The following is a 20,907-nucleotide window of genomic DNA, read 5'->3' as shown; positions in this document are numbered from 1 at the left end:
CCATCTTGCTTGTGGCGAAGTTGTTGCCCTGCCTGTAGCCAGGCAGCCATCTTGGTTGTGGCACAGCTGTACAACCCAGGTTCAACCCATTCTGAGTAGTGGCTGCCATCTTGAATGTGGCAAGGAGGTCGCCCACTGTTTCCTACTTAAAAGCTTAGAAAGCTGAGTAGATAAAAACTAGAATGGTTATTTTAGTAGCAGGAATATTTTAGAAAAGAGCTGACAGCTGGCAGACTCGAGCTGGCTATATAGCTATATATATATATATATATATATATATATATATATATATATATATAAGCTGTTCCTGTACCCAGTATGGCAAACTAGAAGATTCCTACAAGGCATGTGTGTCTACTGGAATAGCTTTTCCCAAGTGACCATATTGTATTGTGATAGAGTGTATTGTGGTGTTAATACTGAGTGTTTGTTTAAGCTAGAATAGACAGCATCAGTTTTTTAGGCTGGGCAAGTTAGGGAGAGCTCTGTATCTAGATAGTGTATCGGACAAGCTGGAAATATGTTTAATCTGAAGCCCATTTTGTCTTGGGGTTAAGCTAGAACAGACCTGTTCTTTAACACAGTCCATGTTGTCTGCTGTAAGCTGGTATAGACATTGCTTGGGTGGCAGAAGAGAATCCTTGGTTAAATGGAAGGGGGGGGCTATTTCAAAAGTGGTCCGACGCTAATTGTTTTCCCTAAAACTTGGAAAAGGACAGGCTGTCTAAATCTGCAAGCGTTTTTGTCTCACAGTGAAGTTCCATTACTTTTATGTACTGCGGCAGCCATTTTGTAAAGCCCTAACCAAGTAAACAGCAGCCATTTTGTGCCCTCTACCCTTTGCACCCACAATGCACAGCAGCAGCCATTCTATTCCCTTTCCCACCACCCTCCTTTGTATCCGTTTCTAACCAAAATGGATTCTGTGTGCTGCATACAATAGCTAAAAGCCAGTATAGACAAGAAAAAGTCACCAAGTTATACTGGTTTAGAAACAGACAGCCATTTGGTGCCTCCACCTCCTGGTTCTGGGCTGCCGGATTCACTGGGGTACTTTAACACTGACTTATTCAGGGGTTAGGAGAGCAAACGTGTGCTAATTTCCTTTAGAAATTGGACAGGACAGCCATGCTCAGCTTGCAATCTACTTTGGAGGGGTCGGTCCCCACGTATGACACTGAGAGAGCGTCGAGGAACGCCACGCACTCCTCCTGCGTCGGGAAGGTGAGCTCTGATTGGATGAACTCGACCGGGACTGCGGGGCGGAAACTACCCGAGGCAGCAGCACAGGAGTGGACCGGGAGAGAGGGAAACAAGAGGAGAAACAACCCCGGAGAAGGAGCCAGGAGAGAAAGCAGCAAAACACAGGTTAGAGCGAGACAATTCAGGAATAAGACAACAGCATGAATAATAAACAGGCATATCAATAATATTAGAAGATGGTACTAAATATAAATAATATCATTAATACCAAATTATAAATGAATCACATCAATAACAATTAATATAAACATAAGAGAATAATGCATGGTATAGTGTGCAATATGTGAATGTAAAGCCCACACAAAGAATTGGGCACTACTAAACCAAGCATCCTGCATTAAATTCTCATTTATCACACACTACCCTGAGCACTTTGTTCCCGCTGGAGTTCTAAAGTTGTGTGTTGTTTGTTGTCGATTATACTTTCAGTTTTGTGGTGTTGACGAGTACGTCACTAACCGGACGGCAACACAGAAATATCAACGGATGAGCCCTTTGAAAAAATTGCTCACCAGTTATAAATATATATAATTAACAGCATGTTTACAATGTTGAGAAACTCAGACTAGCCCAGCTGCACCCAGTCCTGTTCAAACTCCTGGCTCCTGAATATTTCAACATTAATAATAACATCAGACTTCACTGAGGGCAGTTCTGAAACCCAGGACTGGGTGCAGCAGGGCTAGTATGAGTTTCTAACCCCACTTAAGCTCCTGCTCATTTTAAAAATATAACAAACAAGAAAGGTAGCTCTGAGAGCCAGGACTGGGTGCTGGGCTACACCTTACTCAATACAGAAATAAAGCAGTCACTGCTGGAAATGTGACTGTCTACCAAGTAAAAGCTTTGGGACTCAGTGTCTTCACTCTGTGTAATATAATATGCATGTACTTAATGTATTTGCATTGTGATATACCTGCACTTAATGTATTTCCTTGTTTATTTTTTTACTGGTTTGTCTAACACTAGAACCGCCACGCGGGTCCATTTGACCCACTGTTGTTAACCCTTTGCAGTCCATTTATTCAGTGCTCGTCAGGTTCAATTTATTTTCACATGCGCGGTTTAACTTTTTTTTTTCCACCCCAGAGTAAAACAGGTTTAAAAAGGCACTGTACCGCAAAAGAACACTCAGTATTGTATCTATAGCCAAGCCCCATTCCTTGTTCACTGTATTTTTCACATACCTCTTTATAGACGTGCATACTGAACAATTCTCTCCTGATCACTTGTCTGATCACCAAACTCCTCAATAATGTGATCCAAGTCATTATTTTATTACTATAACATCTCCAAAAAGCTCTGCAGATGTCTTGATATTCTTTGAGTGCTGAATGCAGAAGCAGCTATCTCCTTTGTTTATGTCAGTGTTATCTCTGTAGTGGATGGGGCTATCAGATACGCCCTTTTTTTTGGTTTCATTCGGCTCCTATCGGTCTCAGTCGGCTATTGAAAGGTTTTCTCTATTTTTCCGAAGAAAAAAAAAACGACTATAGGCCTGTGCTTGACGTCTTTTTGATGATGTCGGACAGGGTCCAGACATCGGACTGGAAAGGGAAAATTGTAATGTCGGATCTGGTCCGACACAGGACCGCAAAGGGTTAATGACTCCTGTTGTAAATCTGATGTGTGTGTCCATTTTTGACTTTCCCTAAATATATTAAATATCATGAATTTTATCATATCATATTTGATAGCCAGAATTGCAAAAATGATCCACACCTGTACACGCGTATATGTACATAAATTTTTTGAAATGTGTATTATATTTTTTGCCTGTTTGTAGTCGTGCTGTACATGCACTCATTTTGAAAATAAAGCCTTATGTTTAATTTTACATTTAAATACGGTGTTTCTGTGATGCCAATGTTTAACTGTGAAGAAAACTTGAGTTGTATCCGATAGCATGTCTTTCATTTTCATAACAAAGCAGTTTAAAAATGTATGGGTCAAAATGATCCACATGGTGGTTCTAGGTATTAATGTGCTATGCCCTCTATTTCACTGTATTTAATGTATTATGCATTGTTCCTCATCTTGTAAAGCGCTTTGTAATGGTGGGCCACTATGAAAAGCGCTATATAAAATAAAGATTGACTGATTGCACATTCAGTGACAAAGGTCTCTCAAAAGACTCACTACACACACTAAAAGGCTTGCTACTGAATTTACAATGAAGACACTGAGAAGGACTTCTCCTCGACTGAGTTTTAATTTATCAAGTTTCTCTCGGTATCTCTAAATTCACAGCTGTTGCGTATTTAATGGTTACAGATAATAACTCCTCCACCCCCATTACATACCTCTTGATGATGGCTTTGAGCGCCTGCTTCCTCTCCCTGTCCAGGAACTTGTCGATGAGGTATGCACCCATGCGGGGCGCACAGCGGTACAGCCGGAAGAAGCGATGGTAGTTCCCCAGAGCCCAGGCCCTGCGCACCTCTAGAGCGTGAGACACACACGGGTCGGACTTCAGCTCACGGGTCAGGTACGCCAGCTCTGTCGTGATATCTGAGAGAGAGAGAGAGAGAGAGACACACACAGAGACAGAGAGGTCAGACTTGAGCTCACGGGTCAGGTACGCCAGCTCTGTCGTGATATCTGAGAGAGAGAGAGCGAGCAGGAAGACTTGAGCTCATGAGTCAGTAACGCCAGCTCTGTCCTGATGTCCGAGAGGGAGGGAGACAGACTTGTAGAAGACAGGTAGACCAGTTCCCATTTGAGGTCTAAGGAAGGGACACATGCGAGACATCTTGTGAGGCAGACACTCACCCTCTCTCCTGTAGGCAGTGAATTTATACACACACACACACACACTCACCTCCAGAGTTTTTGGTGAAGATGTAGTACAGTATCCTGTAGGCAGTGAACTCTCCCACATTCTCAGACAGAGACTCTGTGTAGAGAGCTTTCAGCTGGGTCTGACACTGATTAAACTCTTCGTGGTCACCCTGGAACAAGACACTGATTACACACATCCATCCATCCATTTATCTAGCTATATAAAAAAGGATCACAATAATTGTTGCAACCCTAATACAGCAGGGGCTGGGGGGTCTACCTATTTCACTGTTTATCTGTGAATCATGATTCTTTCTTATACAGGTACGTGCCATTTGTAACATGATACAAGGCCAGAGCACAGCTCATTGCAATTCGCGTCTGTGTCGTGATACAAGACCAAGTGATTAAGTGTGTTTTATTGTCCTTCACCATCAATTCGTCTGACATCACCTGTTATGACACTCACTCTTAACCCTTTTGCAGTCCTAACCCTTTTATTCAGTGCCTGTCAGGCTCGTCAGGTCCAGTGTCTTTTCACACGCGCCGTTTATTTTACACACACTGTTTAAAATACCCCACCCCCCCACCCCCCAAATAAAACCAGTTTAAAGGGCACTGCAATGCTAAGCAACATCAGTACTGCATCTCCAGCCAAGCCCCACCCTTTGTTCGCTGTATTTATCACATCTCTCTTCATAGTCGTGCATACTGATAAATCCTCTCCTGATCACTCGATTTATCACCAAACTCCTCAATAATGCAATCCCAGTCATTATTTTATTACTGTAACATCTCAAAAAGCTCTGCAAATGTCTGATATTCTTTGAGTGCTAGATGCGGAAGCAGCTATCTCCTTTATCTCTGTATGGTGCAGCTGCTAGGGCTATTGCTCACACTCCCCCTTTTTTTCAGTTTCATTCGGCTCCTATCTGTCTCACTCGGCCATTGAAAGATTTTCTAGGCTTTTTCTGGAGAAAAAACGACTAGCGACCTGTGCTTGATGTCTTTTCGATGATGTTGGACAGGGTCCGACACTGGACTGGAAAGGGAATCGTAATGTCGGACCTGGTCCGACAGTGGACCGCAAAGGGTTAATAAAATTTGCAACTGATAACATTTCGTGATTCATCCTCACAGAACTTAGCCACACTGGATACATTGTTTTTATCAGAAGCAATTTTCTTCTATATTTAAAAGAACTCTAACAACTAGAAGTGGAACACTCGGGAACAAACTTGCCTCTGCCGCTTTTATTAAAAGAAGTGAACTTGTCTGCGCGACACTGCCTGCAACAAGCTGATTCTCAGCTACTGAGCAAAGGACAATTTAACGGAAGGTAGCAACTCATCAGCTGCTATAGTAATCTACACAAGAAAAGGAAAGCGTGTTTCTCAAAGCTCACCTTTTCTAAAGCTATTCTGGCGTGAGTCTCGTAAACTTCCACTGTGAACTCTGTACGAATCCCCTGGACCTGAAACAAAGAAAACACATTACATTGAAATTGTTAATATAATAATCTAACCCCCCTCCCCATTCTCTCTCTCTATACATATGCTCTAGTTTTGTAATTTGCATTTCATTAACTGAGAACAATGGTGTTTATGCTGCACAGTACATTAGCATCATGTAGAATTTAATTATGTGGAAAAATGGAAATTTGACAGGCAGCCTCCACACCCCCCCCGGGATTCAGATACTGTCAATAAAGAAGGTCCTTAGCAAGTTTCATCACAACCAGAAAAAGCGCTAGATATGTTTTTTAGACATACCAAACAATTCAATAAAAAAAACACGGGGTAGATTAAAAACGACTTGTTTGTCATTGAGTTTACAATGGAGACACAGAAAGACTGTCTAAACTTTAATTTGAATTTACAAACTTTGAGTTTTTCATAGACATAGCTGTCATAGTTTGTATGTGTGTTGGGGTCTTTATTCTAACTCCTCACCGTCAGGTCTTGTCGTATTGACTTCATCTGCTCGCAGGCAAAGGCATAATCCTGATTGGCTTTCCAGTGAGTCTTCACCATGATGAGAGACTTCTTCAGCACCTGAATCAAACACACATACAGAAGAGTCATCAACCCAACACAAGATCTCCAACACAGAGGCAGCCAATATAAAACATAGGTAAACAAACAAAACTGCTAAAATAATGTCATGAAATACTAATCTATCTATCTACCTAGCTTCCTAAAATATGAGGCTTAAATTTGATTTTCCTAAAAAATTGAACTTTTTTTATTACCAATCAGCGTTCCACAGATCTCAGTGATTACAACTGATTCACATTCATAAAAGAAACTGCAAAGTTTCAGACATGCTGGAAATCTTTCCCCATGGGTTGTCTATGATGCAGAAAATATTCTAGTGAACTGTAGTTATCGCACCGCAGCAAAGAAAAATAATGCATTTATGAAAAGCTGCTGAGATTTTTTAAAAGATCATTTAACAAAACACGGCCGTACAAAAGACCTGCTGCTGAAGCAAGAGCGATGCAGAAAAGAAAAGGAAGCCGTTTTAACAGCTATACAGACTGTATATTACCTCAACAAGAAGAACAGAATGAACTCAGACTGGGGATCGAATTCTGTTCTAGCGAAGTCAGGTCAGAGACATTCATGTACATAAAGTAAAACCTCACTTGACAGCCATTTCAGAGGTTACTGTGAAATTAAAAAGCTAAATTATTAGCCCTGATTTTGCTTTCACTGACTTCATAGATCTCCAATAAAGCTACTTAAAGCGACACGTGTGAACCTGTTAATGGGCATGAGGGGTTCATACACGTTTTCAACATCACAATTCCAGACTTCCATTTGTTTTTCCCAGACTTGGGTTTTAGAAGGGCAGAGCACTATAGCGTTTTGATCCAGAGCAGAAGTTGCTCCTGGTTTTCTAAAAGTATGTGTCAGAATCTGGAGGTGCACATCTAGCAAGAGACAATGCAGGTATGCAAAAGAGAAGTAAGATACAATCTAAGAAATGTCCAATATTTAGAATTGTATGTTGCATTAATTACAAAAAAATATATAACAAGTTGTATTCTTCAAGCATACTTGTGTCAAAATAGAAGAGTATAATGGTATGCCGGGTTGTGTTTATAATGTACTGCAGAGCTGCTGAAAATCCTCTTCAGTGTTGGAAAGCTGAAGCAAATGCATAATTTGACATTTCAACCCTTTGCGGTCCTGTGTCGAACCAGGTCCGATATTAAGATTTTCCCTTTTCAGTCCAATGGGCGTGTGAGCAATAGCCCTAGCAGCTGCACCATACAGAGATAAAGGAGATAGCTGCTTCTGCATCTAGCACTCAGAGAATATCACTGACATTTGCAGAGCTTTCTGAGATGTTATAGAAATAATAATGACTGGGATCGCATTATTGAGGAGTTTGGTGATAAAACGAGTCATCAGGAGAGGATTGATCAGTATGCATGACTATGAAGAGAGATGTGATGAATACAGTGGACACGGGGTGGGGCTTGGCTGGAGATGTAGTGCTGATGTCGCTTAGCATTGCAATGCCCTTTAAACCGGTTTTACGGGGATTTAAACAGCGCATGAAAAATAAACAGTGGGTGTGAAAATAAAGTGGACCAGATGCACCTGACACGTGCTGAATAAATGGACCGCTAAGGGTTAGTTTTATCAATGGAAAAGTCTTATTTCTAGATTATTACTGAAAAGGCGTATTTTGTCAAAATGAAATTTTTGTATTTTTTAAATAGGATTTTAGTTACTGCCTTGTAACAACTGTAAGATATTGTACTATTTAGAGAAGGAAAACCTGAAATGAATAGGATTTCTTTTTTATATTAAAAGCACCTGGTAGGTTATAAAAATGATACTGTAATCTTTGTAGTACTGCTGTGTTATGGGTTACTGTCATATTGCAAAACAACTGCAAAATAAACAAGGAAATAAAATACATTGTTATGATCCATTAATAATGTATTACACAACAGTGTGTATGCAATAGATCTGTCTACCAGTCTATTACAGTAACTTAAGGTACAGCTGGGATACAAACAGGATGCATAACACCCCTTGAGGACAGGGAAGTCTTACACCTGTAGCAACGACTGCATTTCATCAGTGAAGTTTGCTGACATGATTAGTCACTAGTGACTACAAAAATATAAAAAGCAGGGAAAACCCTGAGTTATGATTACTTGATTTTTCATGCGCTTTAAAAATCGGTAGATTACGCTGTCACAAATGTTCCACTCTGGCTTTGGTCATACTGGACACAAGCCTTGCAGTGCATCTTACTCTCTGAAGACATGGACTTACTGCAGCCAGTCACACTGTGAAAGCCAGGTCACTTTTTGTCGACCCAGAAATCACTGAAAAACAAGCACGCACACAGCCAACCACGTGCACGCACACACGCACACACAGAGCCAAACAGCAAAAGACACAAGCACAGACACAGACAGCCACACTAAGTCTCTCTCACCTGCACTGGTCTGACAGAGGAAGCATCTGGCGCACAGGTCAGTCTCAGGTAGTGCTTGGTGATGTCCTGGCTGGTCCCCAGTATCTTAAACTCTTCCCAGTCGAGCCCGTCCCCGCCACCTTGCTGGGAGCTGTGGGAGTCAAAGGCGTTGATCTGCAGCACAAGCGGTTCTGTCCTCAGCCTCTTCCCACCCAGCACGCTCTGGAACCTCGCTGCCCGGTTCTGTTTCTTGAACTCTCGCTCCGGGTCCTCAAAGTCCAGCCCCGCGCAGCCGCCCTTCCTGCGCCCGCCGGCCCGCTTCTGAGTCTGAGGACCCCCCGCCCCAGAGTCGTCCGTACTCCTGCTCGAAGAAAATAAATACATATAATCGCCCCCTTCCTCACCCCTGTTCCTGCTTCCTCCTCTGCTTCTTCTACACCAGGGACCCTCAACTACTTAAATTAAACCCTTAATTGAACTGGTAATTTGCTTAAATAGACCTTAATTGGTTGCAGCTCTTAAACAGATGCAGATTTCAAGTTAGCTAAAACATTTAAGTAACTTGAACATCCTACTTCATATTGTATTATTTGCACTTACTGTAAACTACACTATTTAAATATTAACTTTGCATTGTAACCCTGTACTGCCCTTTAGCACCTGCAAGTCACCTTGGATAAATGCATCTGCCAAATAACTAAAACTGCAGCAAACCAGTTTCTAGTCAGATAATGTAATTTAGCTGTTAATAAAACTACATATTGCATTGACTTCAGTGTTACCGGGAAGAGTACCAGGCCATATTTCCACATTTCTATAGCTGGCTGCGGCTACCACTGTACCTCCCTCTCACTCTTACCTGCGTCCTCGGTTTCCTCTGCCTCTGCCTCTGCCCCTCCCTCTCCCTCTCTCTCCCCTCCCTCCTTTCTGGTTCCTCCTTGAGAGCGGAGGTCTGGCCTCACAGGAGATGCTGCTGTCAGACTGAGAGCCAGAGTCACTGCAGGGGAGAGAAAAACAACAAAACAGAGTCATTTTACCAGGTCTTTACTGCAGGAAATCCATAACGCAGACAGATTCCCCCGCTTAGATATGCCCACAGTGTGTTCGGAAAAGCAAAAGGCAAGCAGTCACCACGAGACAGTTGTGGCGTAACTATCAATCTGGACCCTCTCCCACTCTCCTCTCTCTCTCTCTCTCTCTCCAGTGTGGGGAAGACCTGGAACCGTATCCCTCCCCCTTCCCTCCTACAGTGCCTCCCCCAGCTGCCATGCTTCCCTCACCTCCTGCGATGCCTGCCCCTGTTCCTGCGTGGGGATGAAGACCTGGATCTGGAGCGGCTGCTGGAGGAGGAGCTCTGCTCCTTGGTGAACACATTCCTGTAGTTACCCAGCTTGTGGGGGCTGAAGGTGGAGTGGGAGGAGCCAGACGAGGAGACACCGCCCCTGAGCCGGCCTCCACCCCTCGCAGATACACCTCCAGTTCCACCAGATTGGCCCACAGGCTCCACGCCCCTCTGCGAAGGCACCGCCTCCCAGGGATTTTTCTTTTTCAGTCTGGAAGAGAAGAGAAGAAAAAAAAAGAGGAGAGAGAGAGAGAGATTAGGCAGGTCCAGTCCCTCTAGGGAATACCAACCATGGATTTAAAATTTTGGAACAGTAACAAATTGATACGTGTGTGTGCCTGGTGTCTTACTCCGACAGAGTCTCTGTGTGCGATTGTGTTTCGTCTCTTACTCTGACAGTGTGTGTGTGGTGTCTTACCCTGGCAGTGTCTCTCTGTGTGAGTGTGTGTGTGTGAGAGAGAGTGTACACGGTGTGTGTGTGTGTCTGGTCTCTTACTCTGGCAGTGTGTGAGTGTGTATTTGTCTGGTCTCTTACTCTGTGTGTGTGTGTCTGGTCTCTTTCTCTAGCAGTGTCTCTGTGTGTGTGTCTCTTACTCTGACAGTATGTGTGTGTTTATGTCTCGTCTCTTTCTCTGGCAGTGTCTCTCTGTGTGTGTGTGTGTTTTCTTACTCTGGCAGTGGCTCTCTGCTCCAGTCGATGGTGTAGGCTGTCCCGTCCTGCAATCGGCCCTGCAGAACTTCTTTCAGAACCTTCTCTGTGCGGTCCTTGTCCTCCTCGGACTCGCAGGCTGTGAAGCAGCGCTGCACGTACTCCTTCATCGCCTTGGGCCAGTCCTCGGGCCGGGTCACGCTCACACTGACCAGAGAACAAGAAAAACAAGCATCACACTTTGACTTTTACTGACAAAAATAATGTTAATCTTACTTGAAACAAAAACTTTTTTTTTTTTTTTTTTTTTTTTAAGACTGGATCGCTGCTTAATAATAACAATACAGTCAGCTGGTCTCACTGACCCCCATTAGAACTAATCTTACCTAATGCAGGAACTGAAAAAAGTCTCACCATTGCATAGCAGTTTGATCCATTCCTCATTTTAATTCTCCACACCCAAGCTTGTTACCTGTACACTGTGGCTGACCAAGCTCGTATTAAAACCTGGAATGGGTGAAGCTGGTATGCAATAGGAATCACAACTTTAGGTACGGCATTCCAATACTAATGCTAATTGGGGGTATGTGAAACCTCTCATCAATGGTCAATAATGTGTAACAAAATGTAACCCTAACCACCACCCCCCTTTTCAAACTTACTCTTGCCCCGCCCACCTGTCCTGTGATGTCGCCGATAAGCCAGCCAATCCACTGCCCTGTTCCTGGGAAGGGAAGTTCTGGTTGGCCACCACGAATGGGCGTTTCTGAATGTTGAACTTCACTGCACCTGTACCAGGAGCCTCTTCAGTCAGAGAGAAAAGATTGAACATATTATACAACAATAAAAGATAAGAGCCTAGCCAATAAATTACAACATTAGGATCACTAGAGCTGCACAACCTGATTATTCAATTCAGTTTGAGCTCTCCACAGAAATCAGCTGATTGTCAGCACCTCATTTCTGTGGAGAGCTTGAGCCAAACTGGTTTGTGCAGCTCTAATAATAAACAATGAAAGCCCCTAGATAACAATGTAATAATAATAACAACACGCCTTGAAAACAGCGTAAGTGAGCTCACGTTTCATGCGTTGCCACTGCTGCTGCTGCTGTCCTTGCTGAACTCCTCCTTTCCCTTTCTTGTTCCCCCCATCAGAGTAAGAATTCTGGTGCTGCTGCTGATTAAACTGCTGGCCCGAAGCCTGGTTCTGATAGCCTTGCTGCTGGCTCGGCCCGGTTTGGGCCCCGAACCCGTGCCCTGGGCTCTGATAGTGGTGCTGGCCCGCGCTGGACCCCTGGTTCTGGTAGCCTTGCTGCGATGGGTTCTGGTAGTTCTGAGGGTAGTGGTTCCTCTGCTGCTGGTTGTGAGGGTGGCTGCTATGCTGCGACAGTTCTTTTTGCCCCCCTCCTCCCGATGCCCCCAGGGAGTGGGTAGGGGTGAGAGGGGACTGGGGGGTGCTTGGGGTAGAGGGCTGGGACTGAGTCTGGAAGGAGGTGTCATCCATTGGAGGCAATGGTGGCTGAGGGAGAGAGAGAAACGAGAGGAATGGAATATTTTTTTATATTTGGGTGCAGAGATTAAAATAAGGGTTTACAATAGGGCTGCAAAAAACGATTATTGGGCTCGAACTCTCCGCAGAAATCAGGAGCCGACAGTCAGGGGAGGGTCACTGGTGTTGATCGGGCTGATTTACCAGCTGCTTGTGTGGATCGCTGTTCTCCAGAGTCCAGGAAAAGCAACGATCATCACAAACCCAAGCAGCCGTTTATTCACTCGTTTCAGCTGGAATGGTAAATTAGCCCAATCAACACCAACGGCCGCCCCTGTGAAAACAAGCAATTCGTGCAGCACCAGTTTACGAAAACTCTTGTTCAGCATCAAGCTCTTAGGACTGGTGACCGTTTCTATCTAAGGGAGGCGCACACTTGTAATTCACTAGACTCATACAATACAGCTAGTAAATTACACTGTCTGAGAGTGAGTTTATTACAATATCAAAGTGAGAGCTCTGTATAAAATAATATGGCAGTGAAATGGTTGTTTTCCTACTGGACACCACCTTTAATGGAACTTTGGAGAGAATCATAGAACACAGCTGTCTACTAACTATAAGTTCGTATGTCAAAATGTGGAGGTTAAAGCAATCCGGGCAGGGAAAGGGTTAATTTAACACTGGCAGGTTTGCTAACTCACACAAGCACCCCTGCTATAAAAAGTCAGGTTTTAAAAGGATCCCAACAACTCAGAATCAACAGTGCGGCTAAGTTACCCTTGAAACCCATTTCACCCCTCCCCATTCTGTATAGAAGTTTCCCTAAGTTAATTTCCACACTGCGTGTCATCTAGCCTGGTTTCTGTGCTGCGCTACTCGTGTCTCAAACTCATTTTAAGATTGTTTTTAGCATATCCAGTAAAGGGTGTCTCACCTGTGCAGTGGGAGTGGTGGGAGGCTGCTGGTAGGAGCCTGGGACTGCATACTGACCCTGCTGGGGATAACCACCTCCATACTGAGAGGGGATGAGGAGAGACGGGGAGGAGAGTAGGAAACGGAGGTTACAAGCCATGAAAAAACATTCTAGACACGTTATAAGTTTGAATGAGTTTCACCTTAACCCTTTGCGGTCCTACGTCGGACCAGGTATGAGATTACAAATTTCCCTTTAACACACTAGAACCCGGCACACATGCGATTGCTGTTCTTCTAGGGTTGCAATTATTCCAGTCTTCAAGCAGCAATAACCCATCGCTCACCCTGGCTATACACACAGCCGTGAGGGATCTCCACAGATTACACAATCCTTCCATTCGGCTTGTGGAGAACAAAGGACTTTTTAACTCTTTGTGGTCCTGTGTCGGACCAGGTCCGACATTACAATTTTCTCTTTCCAGTCCGATGTCTTGGACCCTGTCTGACAAACAAACGTCAAGCACAGGTCTCTAGTCGTTTTTTCTCTGGAAATAGCCGAGAAAACCTTTCAATGGCCAAGTGAGACTGATAGGAGCCGAATGAAGCCGAAAACGATAACAGAGATAACACGAACATAAAGGAGATAGCTGCTTCTGCATCCAGCACTCAAAGAATATTATGGACATTTGCAGAGCTTTTTGAGATGTTACAGTAGTAAAATGATGACTTGGATTGCATTACTGAGGTGAAAACGAGTGAGAGCATCAGTATGCACGACAATGACGAGAGATGTGAAAAATACAGCGAACAAGGGGTGGGGCTTGGCTGGAGATGCAGTACTGAGTGTCCTTTTGCCATGCAGTGCCTTTTAAACCTGTTTTACTCTGAAAACAAAAAAAATTATACAGCGTGTATAAAATAAACAGCGCGTGTGAAAATAAATTGGACCCGACGCGCTTGACAAGCGCTGAATAAATGGACCGCTAAGGGTTGAGGAGAGAAAACTGAAACACACCCGGTAAACAAACAGCATTAAGCACAAATGTATTGCAGGAATTAAAACCTTTACACTGAAAGTGTTCAACAGGAAAGCAAACAGAAATCAAGCAGCTCTAATCTCTGGAAGCAGGACTCACGGCAGGCATCTGATAGTAGTAGTTATAGGGGTAGCTGTAGCCACTGTACTGCTGCTGGTACCACTGGTAATATTGCTGCTGCTGCTGCAGGTTCGAAGAGTCACCCTGCACTGCTGGGTACTGAGGTGCCTGTCAATACACACACAAAGACAACAGAGCAGTCAGTTCAGTTACGGGAATCACATTTCACTGCTTCTGATTAATTGTGATGCTTTCTTCACACAAGGTAGCGAATCGTACAGGGGGGGTGTGTCGATGGCTACTTCCAATCACAGCGAGTCGAGGTAGAAAGATACACTGATGTCACGATACATGTAATGATCCTGATGTTTGGGTGATGCGGAATAAGATCTTTTAAATGAAGGACAATTGTGTTAAAAAAGACAAAAGAGTCTGGGAGAGAATGTATTCATACCAACTGTAAAACACCTATACTTAATTCAAGAACCACTTGGTGAACTGCAATGTTGTGGTTCTGGTCTCGTACACAAACGATACACACTTTTGTTATGATACAGGGACCTTGGTGTTTAAACATAGGTGGAGACCTGGCAGCTTTGCTATTTGATTGGAGTAGTCTCTCACTCCCTCTCATCTGTGCTGCACTCCGATTGGACTTGTCCCTTACCTGCGCTGTGCTCTGATTGGACGCTGCAGTCTTGGCTGCTGAGCTGGCCGTGTTCTTGCTGATTGACGCCAGTGCCTGTCTTGCTTTCTCCCACTCTGGGTTCTCGTGAATCGGACCGTCAGAACCAGCCCCACCGGTACCATACTGCTGGGGCCTGCGGGGAAGGATGAGATTGAGGGACACACACACACATTCCATCTGAAACTGCATACTTCACAATTACTTCATCAATTCAAACAAGTAGGACTGATTCACAAAATTGATCTCTGTTAATCATGGTTTTAATCGCATATGTAATTGACACAATTACGGCATCAATCTCATTTATTGTTGTTTTATTACAGATGCTATCATTATCATCATCCAAAAAACAACCCAGCATGAAAACCTTGTTTTCCTATTTCTGAATTCTCATTGTAGTTTTATATTTATTTACAATCCAGCACTGTTGTTAAATTCTTTGAAACAACTGCTAAATCACAATGTTTCCTATTCAAATACACACGGGCCAACATTTCCGTGTATTCAAATACCCGAAAAAGAATAAAAGGCAAAACACACGTGTCCTACAGCAGACAGCATACAAAGTGTAAGCTGCTAAAGTTTAAACTCACTCTCGGCAGGAGCCGGCAGGGGTTCACGAAGTGTACAAACAACGTCCAAGACGAGATTTTTGTTCAAGTTACTCGCTTTATTCAATAACCTGCAAATAATTTTAAAAAACAACACACTTGGTTGTACTTTTAATGGTCTGTTAAGTGATAATTGTGAAGTGAAACCATGCTGAGCACGCAGGCTGTACTGCAGGCTGTAGATGCATGTCTGTGATACTGGAACTCACTTTGACAGTAGATACAAGTAACTCTCTTTCTATCCAACGAGCCATCAAAGTTTAAAAATAAACTTCCCATTAACAAGTCTCTCAGTTCGAGTGTTTTGATACACAAGGCGGTTCCGTTACTAATTTTATATTTAACGAGGACTCAACTCATTCGATCCTGGAATGCACTAAAATGAAGCCACAGGAAATTAATTTCTGTATGCTAAGAGGGTCAAGACAGGAGTGCACCAACTGTAGCGGTTTTTAAAACCTGATTGAAGACATTTTTATAATCTGTTGTTTATATTTGAAATGTTATTACCTTGTACTGTACTGCAGTTTACCTGTATAGTTTTGCATTTTTATTGATTGTTTTTTGTGCTCACCAAACAACTGCTGTTTTGTTCTGTTGTGAAGCACCCTGTGACAATTTATTGTGAAGGGTGCTATATTAAATAAAGATTGACTGATTGATTATATAATGGGTTACTACATTTTAGAAAGAGACAGACACATTTTTATTTTAAAATGAATACAGGTTTATTTTTTCCTAAATATTACTACGCTAGGAATAGTTCCCATAAATGCAATAGTTGCAATGAATTTAATAGATAAATTATTTTTAATAATTTAATTTATTCGAATGTATTAACATTATCAGAATATTTTCAGTATTGTCTCATGAAGCTGACTGTACCAGGGAATGCAGTTTTCTAAATTAAATGGCTGGTTACACAGTTGCACAGATTGTGCAGTAGGTGGCGCTGTTTGGCAAGTAGGGGAGTTTGTTTCTGAGCTGACAACAGTACTGCAGAGAGGATGTAAGTTCAGGACTTCCTGTCTTTCTTAGCTGGTGCCCAATAGCTGCTTAAACTACCTTACAAAATGGGAGATATCTGTGTCCTGATTTGAGTTTGCTGAAGTCTGTTAGGGACACAGCAGGGTGATGAGGTGACTTCTCTTTTTTGTTGTCACGTGCAAGTTTTCATGACAGGAATGAAGACGCTGTTTGCTCTTTTAAAGTGGGTATCTGAAATTAGGTTTATACATCGTCCCACTGCGGGAGAATTTAAAAAACGATTCTGGCCCACACGGAAGCTTGTAACTGAGTACTGACTTTATCACTTCAGCAAAGAAACTTCTTAAAACTGTGTTTATTTCAGTCTTACGTGCAGTTTTCCTATCCATATTTTTTGTTTGTGTTGACCAATCATTACAAACTGACACAGCACAAGCGATTCCTTTTTTAGTATTCCTCTCTTCTTTACGGACTTCAATTGTATTAAATCCCAGCAGTACTGAGAGAGCACTCACGGGTTCATTTTTATTCTTGCTGTCGGTTCCACTGCCGATCTGTTTCAGTCTAAATCCTCCAGGAATGTGTGGACACTGGAGTCACCAAACAAGTTAATTTACACGGAGGGCGTCTGACATTGTATTATTATTGTTCTCATTGGGGATAAAATCGTGGCCAATTCAGAATTATTTCTCTTAAAACGCTCGGCGCAATAAGATCTGTTTGAAAAAGCCTTAGTTTCTGGGGCTTGTTTTTACTGTAATAATTCAACGGCTTGGAATGCCTATCAGTCAATCAGGACGCAGATTTCTCCCATCCCATTTTATAACTGCGATTAATTGACAGCCCTGCAAACAATACAATTCAAACATAAATATTACAATGTTGACATTGCTGGTTCACACCCAGAACAGACTTCAGGACAACACATACGTGACTCTGCTGCTCCTACTTTGAAACCGAAGAGTTTCCGAGGTCGCACTGCGTTAAAAGTTACACGTTTCTGAGGTCGACTGCCGCTTTGCTATTCGGTCCAACTAGAACTGCGCAAACCAATTACTAAGATCGACTACCTGCATATTCGTACAAGTTCGTAAAATGCTGTTCTTGTATTAGAATGATCAGGGGCTAGGAGTGTGAATAAAATCAGGCTTTTGTAAATCTGCTCTGAATTAAGAGACTTTCAATCACAGCATGAATAAGTCATCATGCTGGTTTACTGTAATAATAATAATAATAATAATAATAATAATAATGTTTAACAGTGCAACAATTATTTACCATCACACTCCTGGTTCTTGATTGTTAAAATAATACATTTCATTGAGGAGATAAAAACTCACTCTAGCCCTGCTGTTGCACACAGTCCTGGGGTTCAGAACACACCTAAATGAAGTCCATTATTCATACTGAAATGATCAGGAGCCAGGAGTTTGAGCAGGGTTAGAAACTCACACCAGCCCTGCTGCTGCTGCACCCAGTCCTGGGGTTCAGAACTCCCCTCAATGAAGTCTATTATTATTATTAATATTGCAATGATCAGGAGCCAGGAGTTTGAGCAGGGTTAGAAACTCACACTAGCCCTGCTGCTGCTGCACCCAGTCCTGGGGTTCAGAGCTCCCCTCAATGAAGTCTAGTATTATTATTATTAATATTGCAATGATCAGGAGCCAGGAGTTTGAGCAGGGTTAGAAACTCACACTAGCCCTGCTGCTGCTGCACCCAGTCCTGGGGTTCAGAACTCCCCTCAATGAAGTCTAGTATTATTATTATTAATATTGCAATGATCAGGAGCCAGGAGTTTGAGCAGGGTTAGAAACTCACACTAGCCCTGCTGCTACTGCACCCAGTCCTGGGGTTCAGAACTCCCGTTAATGAAGTCTAGTATTATTATTTTTGAAATGATCAGAAGCCAGTATTTTCAAACTTCTGGCTCCTGATCAATGAGGGGTCTGAACCCCAGGACTGGGTGCTGCAGCAGCGGCAGGGCTAGTGTGAGTTTCTAACCCTGCTCAAACTCCTGGCTCCTGATCATTGCAATATTAATAATAATAATACTAGACTTCATTGAGGGGAGCTCTGAACCCCAGGACTGGGTGCAGCAGCAGCAGGGCTAGTGTGAGTTTCTAACCCTGCTCAAACTCCTGGCTCCTGATCATTGCAATATTAATAATAATAATAATAATAATAATAATAATAATAATACTAGACTTCATTGAGGGGAGCTCTGAACCCCAGGACTGGGTGCAGCAGCAGCAGGGCTAGTGTGAGTTTCTAACCCTGCTCAAACTCCTGGCTCCTGATCATTGCAATATTAATAATAATAATAATAATAGACTTCATTGAGGGGAGCTCTGAACCCCAGGACTGGGTGCAGCAGCAGCAGGGCTAGTGTGAGTTTCTAACCCTGCTCAAACTCCTGGCTCCTGATCATTGCAATATTAATAATAATAATAATACTAGACTTCATTGAGGGGAGCTCTGAACCCCAGGACTGGGTGCAGCAGCAGCAGGGCTAGTGCGAGTTTCTAACCCTGCTCAAACTCCTGATCATTTAAATATTAGACTTCCGTGAGAGGAAAACAGAAATAATTGACCTTTTTTCTTAAAAAAACAAACAAACAAACAAACAAAAAAAAAAACCGCAAATACAACATAAAACGTATATGGCTGGCAGAGTAACTTAAGTGAAAGTGTTACGTTGAACTTATCTCGGAATGATGTACACATGTATCAACATTTTACTTAAAAAAAACCAAAACAGTTACAGTGTGAAATGTCCCTATTGTCTTAAAATTCTCTCTACGGGGATAACAGTCAAGTTTTACAAATACAACGATTACTGTAACATTAATATAACAACTATAACCTACTGTGGCAAAGACGGACGGACACTCACAGCGGTGACAATGGCGTGTGTGTATATATATATACACACACACAATAAAACAGACACTCGTTTAATCCGTGTAATATCGCACCTATATAAGCAGTGCATAATATTTAAAGCCCAGCAGAGTCTTTTAAATGATCTGTTTACACGATCTTACCAGCTTGCGGCCTGGCTTTGTTGACTCGGGTTCGCCGCCATTTTCTCACTGGTCGTCCTCCCCTCTGAAGAGGAGGCTTTTCAACGAGCACACAACAGCAGACTGGAAACGAACTGTTTATTTCGCCTTTCAGATGGTTTCTTTACTTGGTTTTAATTGTTCTCTGTGTTGGGACGGGGGGAGGGGGGACCGAAGTAAAAAAAAAAACACAAAATCGATCCACTTGTGTTGACCTGAAATAAAAACGATGGAAAATCTCTCAGCGAAATGGAAGCTGCGATTTCCTATTGGAAGACCTCCCCCTGGTAACCGCCCTTTCCTGTGATTAGGCGTTACCTATTGGTGAAAAGAGCAGTCCATCCTAACAAAGAACCGACTCTCTCAAAGGCGTCTGGGAAATGTAGTTTTTAATGAAAGCCGTTGACCTTAGTTTAAATTGAATACAGCTGCAGTTACCTGCTTCATCTACACCTCTGTTGACGCAGGCAGGCGCATCACACAGAGCGAGTGTAATCCACACAGAGGTGGAAGGCGGGTGTGAACCCGGGTCAACCTGTCTCCCGTTCAGTCCTGGACCTCTGTCCCCCTCGGTACAAGCAGAGACCGACACCGAGTTTATTAGTTTGTTTTGTGATAACATTTACCTGCACTGTCTGTCTGAGTTCTACATAACGAGACAACTGACCGTCTAAACTCATTGCAATATTTTCTTTGAACTAAGCCAGACACCAAGAAGAAGGAATTATATTATAGTGTCAAACTGAACAGGACAGAGGGACACTGTCTGAACCAGATAGAGGGACACTGTGTCTGTCTGAAGAATGCAGAAAACAACACAGACAACCAGAAGCAGTGACGGAGGAAGAGGAAGATGTCCCCCCTCCCTCCCCAAACGTTAATTCTACCCTTATTTATAAACATGAAACACACCAAATCAAGTATTCAGTATTGAACTATATTTAATTGTCTGAATGTTAGCATGTATGAAACAGTGTGTAATAAGAACGTGTTTTATTCTGTTCTGTGTACATCTTTACATCCAACACCACTCCATGTTTTAATCATAAACGAACAGGTTTAATCACCAATCCTACTGGGATTCCCCAATTCTGCGATCACAGAAATTATCACAGAATTCACGATTCTGCACAGACATTTGCACAAATTGTCTCACATATATTTTTTTAAACATATTATTATTATTATTATTTTTAAATCAGAAATGCAGGCATGTTGATTTGCTGTAGTTTATTTTGGTGCCCGCAGTAGCACCCAACAGCTTCCGTCTAAACTACAGGATGAACCGTGCACCCAGAATATAGCTATGAGTTGCCTGTCTGATGTGTAAATGTTGCCTATACATCTGTTCCTACACATGACCGATGCACAAGTTCTCAATGCTCTGCTCTATTAATGATGGCAACATGAAGTTTTAATTGGCATGGAATGATCACCTTGCAGTAGAAACACACAAAGCGACACAAATGACAGGCTTGTTGTTGGGAGGGGAGATGTCTTCACACAAGGGGTGGTTGATATGACGTTATTGGTCACACACTACAGTTCAGAGGCTATGTGTCTGTGCTCAAGT

General features: G+C 42.8%; 2 protein-coding genes across 3 annotated transcripts in view; both read right to left on the bottom strand.

Annotated features, from left to right (window-relative positions):
- Positions 1-250: 250 nt before the first annotated feature.
- Positions 251-19,611, bottom strand: leng8 (leukocyte receptor cluster (LRC) member 8). Of its 2 annotated transcripts, none has more exons than XM_041232186.1 (15): positions 19,317-19,611; positions 14,651-14,804; positions 14,023-14,151; positions 12,906-12,986; positions 11,560-11,998; positions 11,141-11,282; positions 10,500-10,685; positions 9,768-10,040; positions 9,347-9,484; positions 8,509-8,848; positions 5,997-6,098; positions 5,450-5,518; positions 4,085-4,214; positions 3,567-3,774; positions 251-1,269 (listed from the first exon to the last, which is right to left on the bottom strand). In XM_041232186.1, exons 1-15 carry the CDS (start codon positions 19,355-19,357, stop codon positions 1,107-1,109), a joined length of 2,595 nt encoding a protein of 864 aa, XP_041088120.1. In that variant the 5' UTR covers positions 19,358-19,611; the 3' UTR covers positions 251-1,106. The 2 variants fall into 2 exon arrangements, with proteins under 2 accessions (XP_041088120.1, XP_041088121.1); XM_041232187.1 differs by having other exon boundaries at positions 11,156-11,282.
- A 782-nt stretch (positions 19,612-20,393) lies between these two features.
- LOC121302137 (Fc receptor-like protein 3) overlaps positions 20,394-20,907 on the bottom strand; it is a 51,503-nt gene continuing 50,989 nt past the window's right edge. Inside the window, exon 15 of the mRNA XM_041231958.1 lies at positions 20,394-20,425. Coding sequence (XP_041087892.1) covers positions 20,394-20,425 — 32 coding nt within the window. The remainder of the gene's footprint in view (positions 20,426-20,907) is intronic.

This window comes from Polyodon spathula, chromosome 29 (genome assembly GCF_017654505.1).
Source record: "Polyodon spathula isolate WHYD16114869_AA chromosome 29, ASM1765450v1, whole genome shotgun sequence".
Lineage (NCBI taxonomy): Eukaryota > Metazoa > Chordata > Actinopteri > Acipenseriformes > Polyodontidae > Polyodon > Polyodon spathula.
The sequence above is the reverse complement of the archived record's forward strand: the minus strand, read 5'-3'. Positions and strand labels throughout refer to the sequence as shown.

What these genes read in the sequence shown, in the direction of transcription:
- leng8 (XM_041232186.1), bottom strand. Translation starts at nt 19,357, where the DNA reads ATGGCGGCGAACCCGAGTCAACAAAGCCAGGCCGCAAGCTG. An exon ending in AGCAGAGAGCCACTGCCAGA is followed by an intron (nt 10,041 to 10,499) that starts GTAAGAAAACAC and finishes CTTCTCTTCCAG; the next exon opens with ACTGAAAAAGAAAAATCCCT. An exon ending in CCTCTGTCAGACCAGTGCAG is followed by an intron (nt 6,099 to 8,508) that starts GTGAGAGAGACT and finishes TGTTTGATTCAG; the next exon opens with GTGCTGAAGAAGTCTCTCAT.